The sequence below is a fragment of the Rhinoraja longicauda genome, chromosome 8, assembly GCF_053455715.1.
Source record: "Rhinoraja longicauda isolate Sanriku21f chromosome 8, sRhiLon1.1, whole genome shotgun sequence".
NCBI lineage: Eukaryota > Metazoa > Chordata > Chondrichthyes > Rajiformes > Arhynchobatidae > Rhinoraja > Rhinoraja longicauda.
The window spans coordinates 3,109,247-3,126,596 of NC_135960.1; the positions used below are offsets into that span (position 1 = coordinate 3,109,247).

The 17,350-nt window shown below is 47.6% G+C and overlaps 1 protein-coding gene across 1 annotated transcript in view; it reads left to right on the top strand.

Moving 5' to 3' along the window:
* Positions 1-17,350, top strand: part of cfap65 (cilia and flagella associated protein 65) — a 198,388-nt gene that overhangs the window by 55,292 nt on the left and 125,746 nt on the right. The window contains exons 13-14 of the mRNA XM_078404358.1: positions 12,859-13,104; positions 16,309-16,533. Of these exons, the coding sequence (XP_078260484.1) occupies positions 12,859-13,104; positions 16,309-16,533 (471 nt within the window). The remainder of the gene's footprint in view (positions 1-12,858; positions 13,105-16,308; positions 16,534-17,350) is intronic.

Consider the following 17,350-nt stretch of genomic DNA (forward strand, 5'->3'; position numbering starts at 1 on the left):
GGCGCTGCAATCGCTGTGAGGCAGCAACTCTACCGCTGCGCCACCGTGCTCTGAGTAAGCTGGCAATTCATAGAGAGATAGAGTGTGCAGAGAGACATTTGTGCAAAAATAACCAAAGAAGAAACTGAAGATAGTGTGGAAAGTTTCCTTTGCTGATTCAGGCAGTGAAGTAAACGACGAGAATTGTATTCCAATCTAAACACTTCCTGTTTCTCTCCCTCACCAACTATAAATAGAGCCAGCTCCGTTCTTCATAACATAAAATCTAATATTTTTTATTGTATCAGTTGACAGTCAGAACCTTTTTGACAGAACCATTTTCCCTGGGTGAAAATGTCCAGCACTAGAGGGCTAGTCTATAAGGTGAGAAGGGGAAAGTTTAACGGAGAAGTGTGGGGCAGGTTACATTGAAAATAGGTGCAGGAGGAGGCCATTTGGCCCTTCGAGCCAGCACCGCCATTCATTGTGATCATGGCTAATCATCCACAATCAGTAACCTGTGCCTGCCTTCACCCCATATCCCTTGATTTCACTAGCCCCTAGAGCTCTATCTAACTCTCTTTTAAATTCACCCAGTGAATTGGCCTCCCCAGCCTTTTGTGGCAGAGAATTCCACAATTTCACAACTCTCTGGGTGAAAAAGTTTTTTCTCACCTCAGTTTTAAATGGCCTCCCTAGTATTCTTAGACTGTGTAACCCCTGCATTCTGGACTCCCCCAACATTGGGAACATTTTTCCTGCATCTAGCTTGTCCTGTCCTTTTATAATTTTATACATCTCTATAAGATCCCCTCTCATCCTTCTAAACTCCAGTGAATACAAGCCCAGTCTTTCAAATCTTTCTTCATATGACAGTCCCGCCATCCAGGGGATTAACCTCATGAACGTACGCTGCACTTCCTCAATAGCAAGGACGTCCTTCCTCAAATTAGGAGACCAAAACTGCACATGATACTGCAGATGTATAAAAGTTCTTTTACACATAGAGTGGTGGGGGCCTGGAATGTTCTGCCAGACGTGGTGGTGGAGGCAGATATAATAAAGGCGTTTAAGAGGCTTTTAGCTAGGCACATGAAAGTGTAAGGAGTTTGTACGTTCTCCCCATGACCTGCGTGGGTTTTCTCCGAGATCTTCGGTTTCCTCCTACACTCCTAAGATGTACAGGTTTGCAGGTTAATTGGCTTGGTATAAACATAAATTGTCCCTAATGTGTGTGTAGGATAGTGTTAGTGCGCGGGGATCGCTAATCGCTGCAGACGTGGTGGGCCGAAGGGCCTGTTTCCACGCTATGTCTCTAAACTAACAAAAAAACTGAACTAAACCACCTATTCATGTTCTCCTGTGATGCTGTGTGTATGAAGGAACTGCAGATGCTGGTTTAAACCAAAGATAGACACAAAAAGCTGGAGTAACTCAGCGGGACAGGCAGCATCTCTGGGGAGAAGGAATGGGTGACGTTTCGGGTCGAAACCCTTCTTCAGACTGGAGAAGGGTCTCGACCTGAAATGTCACCCATTCCTGCACTCCAGAGATGCTTACACAAAGGAATAGAGCGATATGGATCACTAGACCAAGTGGTCCCGTTGAGCCACAACCTCTCCAGCATTGATGCAGGAACCTTTCCTCCCCCCCTCTCCCCTCCCCCCTCCTCCCCTCCTCCCCTCCTCCCCTCTTCCCCCTTCCCCCCCTCCCCTCCATCCCCCTTAACCCCCCTTATCCTCGTCCCCCCTCCATCCCTCCCTCCCCCCCTCCCTCCCTAGGAGATAGATTTAAACATTAAAATGTGAATAACTTTAAAACACCGATTTCAATTAAACCACTTCCATTAGCACCAAAGGGACGATGGTGAATAAGGTGGGCCTTTCTGACAAGAGGAGTTGAGTATAGGAGCAAAGAGGTCCTTGTGCAGTTGTACAAGGCCCTAGTGAGACAGCACCTGGAGCAGTTTTGGTCTCCAAATTTGAGGAAGGATATTCTTGCGATTGTGGGTGTGCAGCATAGGTTCACTAGGTTAATTCCTGGAATGGCGGGACTGTCGTATGTTGAAAGACTGGAGCGGCTAGGCTTGTATACGCTGGAATTTAGAAGGATGAGAGGAGATCTTATTAAAACCTATAAGATTATTAAGGAATTGGACCCATTAGAGGCAGGAAACATGTTCTCAATGTTGGGAGAGTCCAGAACCAGGGGCCATAATTTAAGAATAAGGGGTAGGCCATTTAGAATGGAGATGAAAAAAAACTTTTTCAGTCAGTGAGTTGTAAATCTCAGAAGGCAGTGGAGGCCAATTCTCTGGTTGCTTTCAAGAGAGAGCTAGATGGAGCTCTTAAAGATAGCGGGGACTGTGCGGGTCGGTCGGGGACGAGCTGTCTGTCCGTGGGCGTGGGGAAGAGAGTGGAAGTTTTGTTGCCTCCATCACAGTGAGGGGGTGTTTGGAGTCACTGTGATGGACGTTTGTGTTGGGGTTATGTGTCTTGTGTTCTTTTTTGTGTGTGACTGCTATGTAGTTTCGTTCGGTACCTTGGTACCGAATGACAAATAAAGCTCTGTTGTTGTTGAGTCAGGGGTTATGGGGAGAAGGCAGGAACGGGGTACTGATTGTGAATGATCAGCCATGATCACATTGAATGGCGATGCTTGCTCGAACGGCCATATGGCCTACTCCTGCACCTATTGTCTATTGTCTATAAAATTGTCGCGCTATCGTGTACAGTTTTGGTTGTAGTTCAGGAACAAACAAACAAACAAATGAGAGTTTTAGTATATAGGTGTGCAGGCGGAAGAGATCTGTTCAGCTAGACATCATTTTGGGCACAAACATTGTGGGCCGAAGGGCCCTTTGCTGTGCTGTACAGTTCCAAGTTCCATGGTCTGTGTCGTCAACCTTGTTCATCTGCCACATACATAGAATCATGGAATGATTACTTAATGGTTAGCCTTTCAATTCCATTCTCCGTACAGACAGCGCCCATAGTCGGGATCGAACCCGGGTCTCTGGCATTGTCAGGCAGCGACTCTACTGCTGCACCATCATGTCCCCTCAGATGGAAATAAAAGGTTCCATGCCAATATTCAAAAACGAACAGCGAAGGTTTTCACTGATTCTCTCGGTCAGTGTTCTTTCCTCAGCCAACATCAATGGTTGTTGTTTTTGGAGTTTACTGTGCTGAAATTGGCTCCCACTTTTCCTGCGTTCCAGAATGCATCTTTGGGTGTGAACTACATTGGCAGGTCTTGGTGTTACAGAAGGTTTTTTTATAATAAACGCGGGGTGATTTTACGAAGGTCCCACATATATTCCGCTCCAATGGACTCGGCTGAGGTCTGCGATGAAGCGGTTTGCAGGAGAAAAATGATGGATGGAACCAAGAACAATAACGCACAGGAACAGGCCCTTCGGCCCACGAGGTTTGTGTCGAACACGATGCCAAGATAAAGTAATCTCATCTGCCTGCACATGAGCCATATCCCTCCATTCCCTGCGTATCGATGGAAGGTAAACAGAGATCGTGGCGTTCACCTCTCGGCACAGATTCAGCTTGTCCAAACTTCCAGCCTTTTGCGGTAATCGAAAACAGATGCTGCAATTTTAAAGGAAAGGAACGCCGCTGTGTGTGGATCGGACACTGCCTGCTGCAGCAGGGTGATGTGGAGGACACCAACAGCACCGGGTACGGCACGGTGGTGCAGCGGGAGAGTTGCTGCCTCACTGCGCTGGAGACACGGGTTCGATCCTGACTGCGGGTGCTGCTGGTGCGGAGTTTGTACGTTCTCCCCGTGACCTGCGTGGGATTTACCTCAGGAGCTCCGGTTTCCTCCCACACTCCAAAGACGTGCGGGGTTGCAGGTTCATTGGCGCCTGCAAATTGTAAATTGTCCCTCCTTTTTCAGTCAGAGATTTGTGAATCTGTGGCATTCTCTGCCTCAGAAGGCAGCGGAGGCCAATTCTCTGAATGCATTCAAGAGAGAGCTAGATAGAGCTCTTAAGGATAGCGGAGTCAGGGGGTATGGGGAGAAGGCAGGAACGGGGTACTGATTGAGAATTATCAGCCTTGATCACATTGAATGGCGGTGCTGGCTTGAAGGGCCGAATGGCCTACTCCTGCACCTATTGTCTATTGTCTATTGTCCTGTCTAGGATAGTGCTAGTGTACGGGGTGGTTGCTGGTTGGCGCAGACTCAGTGGGCTGAAGGACCTGTTTCCACGCTGTATCTCTAAACTGAACTAAACAACATCGTCCAGACAGGCTGACCCAGCAACTCCAGTCCACTACCGCTGACCAGACAACTGGTCTGTATAGCCACGTTAAGACTACATTTTGTGAATTTGTGGAATTCTCTGCCGCAGAAAGCAGTGGAGGCCAATTCACTGGATGAATTTAAAAGAGAGTTAGATAGAGCTCAATAGCTAATTAAGAAAGTTAAGGATTTTTTCAAACTCAACGAAAATATTTCAAGGATCAACAATGCAGGAAAAATGTTCCCAACGTTGGGGGAGTCCAGAACCAGGGGCCATACAGTCTAAGAATAAAGGGGAGGCCATTTAAAACTGAGGTGAGAAAAAACTGCTTCACCCAGAGAGTTGTGGATCTATGGAATTCTCTGCCACAGAAGGCAGTGGAGGCCAATTCACTGGATGAATTTAAAAGAGGGTTAGATAGAGCTCTAGGGGCTAGTGGAATCAAGGGATATGGGGAGAAGGCAGGCACAGGTTACTAATTGTGGACGATTAGCCAGGATCACAATGAATGGTGGTGCTGGCTCGAAGGGCCAAATGGCCTCCTCCTGCACCTATTTTGTATGTTTTTCTATGTAATACATTTGGACTTGAATCCTATAAAATGACGCCTGAAACATCTTGACTTTTGAGTACTGTCTCAGTTTAATTTACTATTTACTCGTGCCGATGTGTACCAATATTTTTTACTGAACGTTAAGGGAAAAAAGAATTTCACTGTACCTAGATTCATGTGACAATAACATACCATTGAACCCTTGATATCCATGTGCCTATCTAAAAGCCTCTTCAACACCACCATCGTATATCTGCGTCCACCATGTCCTCTAGCACAAGGATATGCAGGGAAAGGAGAGGTTTGGATTACAAGCAGGCAAGTGGGATGGGTTTATCTTGACTTCATGTTTAGCACAGAAATTATGGGCTGAAAGGTTTGTTCCCGTGAAAGACACAAAACGCTGGAGTAACTCAGCGGGTCAGGCAGCATCTCTGGAGAGAAGGAATGGGTGAGGTTTCAGGTCGAGACCCTTCTTCAGACTGCACCTGTTCCGGTGCGGAAGTGTTCTATGTTTAAATAAAAGCATCAGAAATACATGAAAGTGGATCGTGAAAATAGGCTGCCAGCTAAAATGGCAGAGAACGTAGTTCACGATAATGAAATATTCTATTGAGAAATAAAGACTCTAAGAAGGTTGATAAATCAATAGCTGATTAAGAAAGTTAAGGATTTTTTCAAACTGAACGAAAATATTTCAAGGATCAACAATGCAGGAAAAATGTTCCCAATGTTGGGGGAGTCCAGAACCAGGGGCCACACAGTCTAAGAGTAAACGGGAGGCCATTTAAAACTGAGGTGAGAAAAAAACTGCTTCACCCAGAGGGTTGTGAATTTGTGGAATTCTCTGCCACAGAAGGCAGGGGAGGCCAATTCACTGGATGAATTTAAAAGGGAGTTAGGTAGAGCTCTAGGGGCTAGCGGAATTAAGGGATACGGGGAGAAGGCAGGCACGCGTTACTGATTGTGGATGATCAGCCATGATCACAATGAATGGCGGTGCTGGCTCGAAGGGCCGAATGGCCTCCTCTTGCACCTATTTTCTATGTTTTTATGTTTAACGATAGATGAGATAGACTGAGAAAAGTTAGACATCAGCAAAGAATGATTCAACATGAATGGGTCGTGTGAATAAACGACCAAGAAATATAACCAAATAATAAGAACTGCACAAGTGTATAAAGAGGAATAGAGTAGCTAAGGCGAATGTTTGTTCCTTTGTGAAACAATCGGAGAATTAATTGTGGGAAATGCCAAAATGGTGGGGACCTTGAACAAATATTTTGTATCTGCATGGGGGAACACTTGACAATAATAGTGGAAAATCTAGAGGTAATTTGGAGGGAAGAACTATTGTGAAATATTGGGATTAAGAGCTAACACTTTATGGCTTTAAAATAAGTGGTTGCGAGAACAAACACATTAGGATTAGGAATCGACCACCTGATCTCTGGGGCCCACACTGCCATTCAACAAGATATGGCTGACAACAAAAGACACAAAGTGTGCTGGAGCAACTCAGCAGGTCAGGCAGCATCTCTGCAGAACACAGATTTGCAATGTTTCAGGTTGGGACCATTCTTCAGACTGATTGTAGTAAAAGGGTAGAAATGTGGAAGAGAGGTGGGGGCGGGACAAGTCATATGCGAATAGACACAAAAGTGCTGGAGTAACTTACCGGGTCAGGCAGCATCTCTGGATAAAAAAGGATGGATGATATCTGTTGAGTGAAATGGTTTGGTGAGTGATGGGTGGTTGTAGGTGAGGGGGGTTTGATTGGCAAAATGGTTGGACAAAAACCAGAGGTGAAAAGACAAAAGGTGTGAGATAAGGAGACAAGGATATAGGTGTGGCCCAGGTCATAGAGACATAGACATAGAAAATAGGTGCAGGTGTAGGCCATTCGGCCCTTCTAGCCTGCACCGCCATTCAATATGATCATGGCTGATCATCCAGCTCAGTAGCCTGTACCTGCCTTCTCTCCATACCCCCTGATCCCTTTAGCAAAAAGGGCCACATCTAACTCCCTCTTAAATATAGCCAATGAACTGGCCTCAACTACCTTCTGTGGCAGAGAATTCCACAGACTCACCACTCTCTGAGTGAAGAAATGTTTTCTCATCTCGGTCCTAAAAGACTTCCCCCTTATCCTTAAGCTGTGACCCCTGGTTCTGGACTCCCCCAACATCGGGAACAATCTTCCCGCATCTAGCCTCTCCAACCCCTTAAGAATTTTATATGTTTCTATAAGATCCCCCCTCAGTCTTCTAAATTCCAGCGAGTACAAGCCCAGTCTATCCAGTCTTTCTTCATATGAAAGTCCCGCCATCCCAGGGATCAATCTGGTGAACCTTCTCTGTACTCCCTCTAAGGCAAGAACGTCTTTCCTCAGGTTAGGAGACCAAAACTGCACACAATACTCCAGGTGCGGTCTCACCAAGGCCCTGTACAACTGCAGCAGAACCTCCCTGCTCCTAAACTCAAATCCTCTTGCTATGAATGCCAACATACCATTCGCTTTCTTCACTGCCTGCTGCACCTGCATGCTTGCTTTCAATGACTGGTGCACCATGACACCCAGGTCACGTTGCATCTCCCCTTCTCCTAATCGGTCACCATTCAGGTAATACTCTGCTTTCCTGTTCTTGCCGCCAAAGTGGATAACCTCACATTTATCCACATTATATTGCATCTGCCATGCATTTGCCCACTCACCTAATCTTTCCAAGTCACTCTGCAGCCTCCTAAAATCCTCCTCGCAGCTAACACTGCCACCCAGCTTCGTGTCATCCGCAAACTTAGAGATGTTGCATTCAATTCCCTCGTCCAAATCATTAATATACACTGTAAATAACTGGGGTCCCAGCACTGAGCCTTGCGGTACCCCACTAGTCATATCATATATCATATATATACAGCGCGGAAACAGGCCTTTTCGGCCCACCAAGTCCGCGCCGCCCAGCGATCCCCGCACATTAACACTATCCTACACACACTAGGGACAATTTTTTACATTTTACCCAGTCAAATTAACCTACATACCTGTACGTCTTTGGAGTGTGGGAGGAAACCGAAGATCTCGGAGAAAACCCACGCAGGTCACGGGGAGAACGTACAAACTCCTTACAGTACAGCACCCGTAGTCAGGATCGAACCTGAGTCTCCGGCGCTGCATTTGCTGTAAAGCAGCAACTCTACCGTTGCGCTACCGTGCCGCCCTGTCACTGCCTGCCATTCCGAAAAGGACCCGTTTATTCCTACTCTTTGCTTCCTGTCCGCCAACCAATTTTCTATTCATGTCAACACTGAACCCTCAATACCGTGTGCTTTAAGTTTGTACACCAATCTCCTATGTGGGACCTTGTCGAAGGCCTTCTGAAAGTCCAGATATAACACATCGACTGGTTCTCCCTTATCCACTCTACTAATTACATCCTCGAAAAATTCTATAAGATTCGTCAGACATGATTTGCCTTTTGTAAATCCATGCTGACTTTGTCCGATGATTTCACCACTTTCCAAATGTGATGCTATCACATCTTTAATAACTGACTCTAGCATTTTCCCCACTACCGATGTTAGGCTAACTGGTCTATAATTCCCCGTTTTCTCTCTCCCTCCCTTTTTAAAAAGTGGGGTTACATTAGCTACCCTCCAGTCCTCAGGAATACTCCAGAATCGAAAGAGTTTTGAAAAATTATCACTAATGCATCCACTATTTCTGAGGCTACTTCCTTAAGCACTCTGGGATGCAGCCTATCTGGCCCTGGGGATTTATCTACCTTTAATCCATTTAATTTACCTAACACCACTTCCCAACTAACCTGGATTTCCCTCAGTTCCTCCATCTCATTAGACCCTCGTCAGTGGGTTTATAGTAGCCAACAACCCCCCCCCCCAAACTCCCCTTTTCCCCTCTTCACTTCCCTGAGCCCCACACCCCTTTCTCCCATAAGAGGATCTTATCAAAACATATAAGATTATTAATGGATTGGACACGTTAGAGGCAAATTCTATGCCTGCAGCGTAGGTTTACTAGGTTAATTCCCGGAATGGCGGGACTATCATATGTTGAAAGACTGGAGCGACTAGGCTTGTATACACTGGAATTTAGAAGGATGAGAGGAGATCTTATCGAAACGTATAAGATTATTAAGGGGTTGGACACGTTAGAGGCAAGAAACATGTTCCCAATGTTGGGGGAGTCCAGAACAAGGGGCCACAGTTTAAGAATAAGGGGTAGGCCATTTAGAACTGAGATGAGGAAAAACTTTTTCAGTCAGAGAGTTGTGAATCTGTGGAATTCTCTGCCTCAGAAGGCAGTGGAGGCCAATTCTCTGAATGCGTTCAAGAGAGAGCTAGATAGATCTCTTAAGGATAGCGGAGTCAGGGGGTATGGGGAGAAGGCAGGAACGGGGTACTGATTGAGAATGATCAGCCATGATCACATTGAATGGCGGTGCTGGCTCGAAGGGCCGAATGGCCTCCTCCTGCACCTATTGTCTATTGTCTATTGCTGCCAAGCCTGCTGAGTGCTTCCAGCACCTTCTGTTTTTGTTTCAGATTTCCAACAACTGCGATATATCTTTTTCTCCAATATCTATCTACCTCATCCTGAAATATACTCAGTTCAGTTCAGTTTAGTTTATTGTCACGTGTACTGAGGTACAGGGAAAAGCTTTTGTTGTGTGGATATCTTGTCAGCGTAAAGACAGTACATGATTACAATTGAGACATTTACAGTGTGCAGATACGCGATGAGGGACTCAGAGAAGGTGGTAGGTACAGGGCAAGAGCTGCCAAAGGAGGTTGTTGAGCCAGTTACTATAACATACTTTTGACAGGTACGTGGATGGGAAATGTTTAGAGGGATGTGGGCCAAACACGAGCAAATAGGGCTAGATTAGATGGGGTATCTTGTTCATACCTTCTGGGAGCAGAATTATGCCATTTGGTCCATTAAGTCTACTTTGGGGTGCCAACTGTCACACTCCCAAAATAAGGTGACATCACGGCCCCGCGCCTCGCGTGACCTCACCCAGCCAGCGGCCACGTGCTCCCGCTCCACCAATGGCGGCCGCCCGGGCCGGGAGGCGGGTTACTACGCAACCTCTGTTAGGCGGCGCCCGGGCCTACGTACCTACAGTGTCCACACCTACAGTGTCCGGACCTACAGTGTCCGGACCTACAGTTTCCGGACCTACATTGTCCGGACCTACACTGTCCAGACCTACAGTTTCCGGACCTACATTGTCCGTACCTCCACTGTCCGGACCTACAGTTTCCAGACCTACACCGTCCGGACCTACACTGTCCGGACCTACACTGTCCGGGCCTACACTGTCCGGGCCTACAGCGTCTGGGCCTACAGCACCCCCCTGGGCCTAATACGGGACAAAGGCGGTCCCGTACGGGACAAACCAATTTTGCCCAAAATACGGGATGTCCCGGCTAATACGGGACAGTTGGCAACCCTAGGTCTACTCCGCCATTCAATCATGACTGATCTATCTTTCCCTCATCAGCCCCATTCCCCTGCCTCCTCCCCATAACCCTTGACACCTGTACTAATTAAGAATCTGTCAATATCCGCCTTAAAAATATCCATTGGCTTGGCCTCCATAGCAGTCCGTAGCCACTTATTCACCACTCTATCTCCAAAGAAATTCCTCCTCATCTTTTTAAAGGTACATCCCTTTATTCTGAGGTCGTAGATTCTCCAACTAGTGTAAGCATCCTCTCCACGTTCACTCTATCCCACCCTTTCAATGTTCGGCATGGATGATTTGGGCTGAAGGGCCTGTTTCCGTGTATATGACTGTGCAACTCTCTATTTAAAGCGTTCCTTTCAGAAACCTGTGCGTGCCTTGCGAAAGATTCCATTTTCTCACTGTATGGTTCTAAGCTGACCCTGCCTCCCTTGACTCTCAGTCTGAAGAAGGGTCTCGACCCGAAACGTCACCTGTTCCTATTCTCCAGAGATGTTGCCTAACCCGCCGAGTTTTGTGCCTGTCTTCAAAGATCAGCAACCGACCTCTCCAGCAGGGGGAGCCCAAGGCCCTGAATAAACCAGACTGAATGGTGCAAAGTTCCATATTTTCCATTATATAATCATTGTACATCTGTCAGTATGTGTAAGGTCATTTGATGGAAAGATTGACAATAACCATGACATTGGCTATCACAGTATGCTGCCCTACCAATTCATTCTGCACATGTTTGGATCGGATTCTCTGGACCTTTTGACTGCTTATTCAGTAGCGTTGCCAACTGTCCCGTATTAGCCGGGATATCCCGTATTTTGGCCTAAATTGGTTTGTCCCGTACGGGTCCGCCCTTGTCCCGTATTAGCCCGGGGGGGCGCTGTAGATCCGGACGCTGTAGGCCCCGACACTGTAGGCCCGTACGCTGTAGGTCCCGACAGTTTAGGTCCCGACACTCTAGGTTTCCGACATTTTAGCTCCGGTCAGTGTAGGCCCGGAGGTCCGGGCGCCACCTAACGGAGGTTGCGTGGCAACCCGCCTCCCGGCCCGGGCGCCACCTAACGGAGGTTGCGTGGCAACCCGCCTCCCGGCCCGGGCGGCTGCCATTGGTGGAGCGGGAGCACGTGGCCGCTGGCTGGGTGAGGTCACGTGGGGCGCGGGACGGTGACGTCACCTTGTCCCGTATTTGGGAGTGATATAGTTGGCACCCCTATTATTAAGCAGCATATTGGCTGGTTACATCTGGGCCTTGTTCAGCAAGTCAAACAACCAGGAACGAAGGAGATTTTAAAAAAGTGCACATGGTTACATTGTGCCATGCAACTCAGTGGTTTTTCATGGTGAGATTTGAAATCTCATCTTCTGAATTATTGAGTGGGAAGGAACTGCAGATGCAGTCTGAAGAAGGGTCTCGACCCGAAATGTCACCCATTCCCTCTATCCTGAGATGCTGCCTGTCCCGCTGAGTTACTCCAGCATTTTGTGTCTATCTTCTGAATTATTCATTCAGTCTCAAGTCCAGTATTGAAACCTTCACGTCACCATGCCCATCATGGACTTTGTAAAAAATGCTACGTAAATCTGCAATCATATTTCGAAAGATTTCAAAAGACAATGATATCAAAAGATTAGGGTGGCACATTCTGCAGCGGTAGAGTTGTTGCCTTACAATAGACAATAGACAATAGGTGCAGGAGGAGGCCATTTGGCCCTTCGAGCCAGCACCGCCATTCAATGTGATCATGGCTGATCATTCTCAATCAGTACCCCGTTCCTGCCTTCTCCCCATACCCCCTGACTCTGCTATCCTTAAGAGCTCTATCTAGCTCTCTCTTGAATGCATTCAGTGAATTGGCCTCCACTGCCTTCTGAGGCAGAGAATTCCACAGATTCACAACTCTCTGACTGAAAAAGGTTTTCCTCATCTCAGTTCTAAATGGCCTACCCCTTATTCTTAAACTGTGGCCCCTTGTTCTGGACTCCCCCAACATTGGGAACATGTTTCCTGCCTCTAACGTGTCCAACCCCTTAATAATCTTATACGTTTCGATAAGATCTCCTCTCATCCTTCTAAATTCCAGTGTATACAAGCCTAGTCGCTCCATTTATTCACAAAATGCCGGAGTAACTCAGCAGGTCAGGCAGCATCTCAGGAGAGAAGGAATGGGTGACGTTTCGGGTCGAGACCCTTCTTCAGCCTAGTCGCTCCAGTCGCTAGTCGCTACAGATCCTTACGTCAGGCAGCTACTCTACGGCTGCCCACTGTGCCATCCTAATCTCAATGCTGACCATGGGTGCTTGTCTGTATGGAGTTTGTACGTTGCCCCGGTGGTCACCTGGGTTTTCTCCAGGCGCTCCGGTTCCCTGCCACATTCCACAGACGCACGTGTTTGTAGGTTTATAGGCTTCTGTAAATTGTCCCCAGAGTGCAGGATAGTGCGAGTGTGTGGGTTGATCGCTATTCGGCGCGGACTCGGTTGGCCGAAGGGCCTATTTCCACGCTGTATCTCTAAAGTCTAAAGCAAAAAAGTCTACTTCCTGATGTATTCATGATGTGATTCCGTCCAATGTTTTTCTTACAGGTGTTTCCAGCAGTGAACGAAAAAGGTTCTGCCTACAAGACCCTTCTGCTCAAGAATACAGGGGAGACACCCATGACGTTTTCCCTAAATTCACCACAAGAGGAGATCATTAGAGTTAAACCGAGCTGTGGTTTTCTACTCCCAAAGGCCCATCAGATATTGACACTGAAAGCTTCTCCCCAGAGCAACGTCCTTACCAAGTACACACTGCCGTTACGTCTAAATGCCTCAGAGAAGTACAATCAGGTAACGATAAGATATCTAAATATCAGCACAGTGGGTACAGATTTGATGGTACAAGAGGGCTACAAAGGGTGGTGAGTGTATGGAATAGGGTTGCCAACTGTCCCGTATTAGCGAGAACATCCCATATTTTGGGCTAAATTGGTTTGTCCCATATGGGACCGCCCTTGTCCCGTATTAGGGCCGGGGGGCGCTGTAGGCCCAGGGGGCGCAGTAGGCCTGGACGCCGTAGGTCCAGCGAGTATAGGTCCGGAGAGTGTAGGTCTGGAGGCCGGGGCGCCGCCTAACTGAGGTCGAATAGCAACCCGCCTCCCGACCCGGGCGGCCGCCATTGGTGGAGCAGGAGCACGTGGCCACTGGCTGGGTGAGGTCACATGGGGCGCGGGGCGGTGACTTCACCTTTTGTCCCTAATTTGGGAGTGAGAAAGTTGGCAACCCTATCTACAGATGTCTACAGATTGATAAGTGAAAAGCAACAAGGCTACTTCATCTGGTTGCTATGGGTAATGGTTGCAGCACACAAGCCTCCCTAATTTTACACCGTTTGGCCTACTTATTGAGAACTGTATCTCAGCACGTGGCTACTGGCTGGGTGAGGTCACATGGGGCGCGGGGCGGTGACGTCACCTTGTCCCTTATTTGGGAGTTAGATAGTTGGCGCCTCTAGTATGGAACAAGCTGCCAGATGAGGTAGATTTTAGATTTTAGATTTAGAGATATAGCGCGGAAACAGGCCCTTCGGCCCACCGAGTCCGCGCCGTCCAGCGATCCCCGCACATTAACACTATCCTACACACACTAGGGACAATTTTTACATTTACCCAGTCAATTAACCTACATACCTGTACGTCTTTGGAGTGTGGGAGGAAACCGAAGATCTCGGAGAAAACCAACGCAGGTCACGGGGAGAACGTACAAACTCCGTACAGACGTCGCCCGTAGTCAGGATCGAACCTGAGTCTCCGGCGCTGCATTCGCTGTAAGGCAGCAACTCTACCGCTGCGCCAGCGTGCCACCCAGGTAGTTGAGGCTGGGACCATCACAGTTAGACAGGTACATGGATAGGCCAAGTTTGGAGGGATATGGACGAAACGCAGGCAGGTGGGACTAGTGCAGCTGGGACATGTTGGGCAAGTAGGGCCGAAGGGCCTGTTTCCACACTGTATCACTCTATAGACTCTATGACTCTAAGGCGCAATGAAGGTTCATGTAATTGATTCCTGTGAGGAGTCAATTGCCCTCTGAGTACAGACAAATGAATGACCAATGATATCAATAAAACCTGCAAAATTCTTTGGGGGAGTAGATATTGGAGTGCTAGAACGAGAGGATATAAGTCACAGGATAACAGGTTGGCCAGTTACTTTGGAGACACAAGGAACTATATATCCTATTTTACAAAAAAAGACACAAAGTGCTGGCGTAACTCAGCAGGTCAGGCAGCACCTTTAGCTTAGAGATACAGCGCGGAAACAGGCCCTTCGGCCCACCGAGTCCGTGCCGACCAGCGATACCCTCACACTAACACTATCTTACACACTAGGGACAATTTACAGTTATGCCAAGCCAATTAACATACAAACCTGTATGTCTTTGGAGTGTGAGAGGAAACCGGAGCACCCGGGGGAAACCCACGCGGTCACAGGGAGAACGTCCAAGCTGTACTTTTAAGAAACATTTGGAGGGGTACATGGATAGGAAGATAGGAAGGCAGAGATTATACATAGATACATAGACAATAGGTGCAGGAGTAGGCCATTCAGCCCTTCGAATCCAATTCAATGTGATCATGACTGATCATCCACTATCAGTACCCCGTTCCTGCCTTCTCCCCATATCCCTTGATTCCGCTAGCCCTAAGAGCTCTATCTAACTCTCTTTTGAATGCATCTAGTGAATTGGCCTCCACTGCCTTCCGAGGCAGAGAATTCCACAAAATCACAACTCTCTGTGTGAAAAAGCTTTTCCTTATCTCAGGTCTAAATGGCCTACCCCTTATTTTTAAACTGTGGCCTTTGGTTCTGGACTCCCCCAACATCGGAAACATGTTTCCTGCATCTAGCGTGTCCAATACCTTAATAATCTTATATGTTTCTATAAGATCCCCTCTCATCCTTCTAAATTCCAGTGAATACCATCCCAGTCGCTCCATTCTTTCAACATACGACAGTCCCGCCATACCGGAAATTAACCTCGTGAACCTACGCTGCGCTCCCTCAATAACAAGAATGTCCTTCCTCAAATTAGGAGACCAAAACTGCACAAAATACTCCAGGTGTGGTCTCACCAGAGCCCTGCACGACTGCAGAAGGACCTCTTTGCTTCCATTCTCAACTCTTCTCGTTATGAAGGCCATTAGCTTTATTCACTGCCAGCTGTACCTGGATGCTTACCTTCAGTGACTGATGTACAAGGACACCCAGGTCCCCTTTTCTTAACCTGACACCATTCAGATCAGTCTGAAGAAGGGTCTCGACCCGAAATGTCACCCATTCCTTCTCTCCCGAGATGCTGCCTGACCCTCTGAGTTACTCCAGCATTTTGTGTCTACCATTCAGATAATAATCTGCCATCCTGTTCTTGCCACCAAAGTGGATAACCACACATTTATCCACATTATACTGCATCTGCCATGCATCTGCTCACTCACCCAACCCCCCCAAGTCACCCTGCATCCTGCAGATTCTCGATTAGTAAAGGTATTGTGGGTTACGGGGAGAAGGCAGGAGAATGGGGTTGAGAGGGATAAATAGATAGACAATAGACAATAGGTGCAGGAGGAGGCCATTCGGCCCTTCGAGCCAGCACCGCCATTCAATGTGATCATGGCTGATCATTCTCAATCAGTACCCCGTTCCTGCCTTCTCCCCATACCCCCTGACTCTGCTATCCTTAAGAGCTCTATCTAGATCAGCCATAATTGAATGGCGGAGCAGACTCAATGGGCTGAATAGCCTAATTCTGCTCCTATGTCTTATGGTCTTAAGGTATTACTATCGTAACTGCCTCCTCCATCACCCCTGGCAGCATGTGGCAGGCTTCCACCACCCTCTGTAAAACCATGACCACGGTCCTTGCGTATGTTTCTGCAACATGGAGCCTAAACTACTAAGAGTGGTTGAAAATCATTGTGAGTTACACAAAAGGTTATCGTTTGTCAGAGAGTGCAACGTGCTACTGCTCACCTTTTCCATTCTCTCGTCTTAGGACATCAAGCTATTTTGCATGGTTGAAAAGCCACTCGTGACTCTGGATGGAAACGGGTTTCTGTACTTTAAGCCCACGTGCATCGGCACCTTGTCGGAGCGGTCCTACTTCATCACGAACGTCACGCGGATGCCACTGTACTTTCAGTGGAAGATATCGCCGGCTGGCTCCAAGATTCTGGCTGTCAAGCCAACCTTTGGCATCATCCAGGCCAATGAATCTTTGGTGAGCCCCAGATCACTCTTTCTGTTGTTAAAAACAAAATAATAATAACTGTAGAATTCTCTGCCACAGAAGGTAGTTGAGGCCAGTTCATTGCCTATATTTAACAGGGAGTTAGAAGTGGCCCTTGTGGCTAAAGGGATCAGGGGGTATGGAGAGAAGGCAGGTACGGGATACTGAGTTGGATGATCAGCCATGATCATATTGAATGGCGGTGAAGGCTCGAAGGGCCGAATGGCCTACTCCTGCACCTATTTTCTATGTTTCTATGTTTCTATGTGACCGCGTAGGTTTTCTCTGTGATCTTTGGTTTCCCCCCGCACTCCAAAGTCGTGCAGGTTTGCAGGTTAATCGGCTTGGTGTAAATGTAAATTGTCCCCAGTGTGTGTACGATAGTGTTAATGTGTGGGGATCGCTGGTCGGTGTGGACTCCGCGGGCTGAAGGGCCTGTTTCCGCACTGATTTCCTAAACTAAGCAGGATCTCTCCAATTCTTTCCTGTCCATGTATCTATCCAAGTGCCTTTTAAAAGCTGTTGAAGTACCTGCCTCAACTACTTCCTCTGGCAGCTTGTTCCATTTACCCACCACCCTTTGAGTGAAAACGTTGCCTATTAATTTCTACCCCTCTCACCTTAAAACAATGCCATGGAAACATAGATGCAGGAGAAGGCCATTTGGCCTCAATCATTCATTGTGATCATGGCTGATCATCCACAATCCGTAACCCGTGCCTGCCTTCTCCCCTTATCCCTTGATCCCGCTAGCCCCTAGAGCTCTATCTAACTCTCTTTTAAATTCATCCAGTGAAATGGCCTCCAC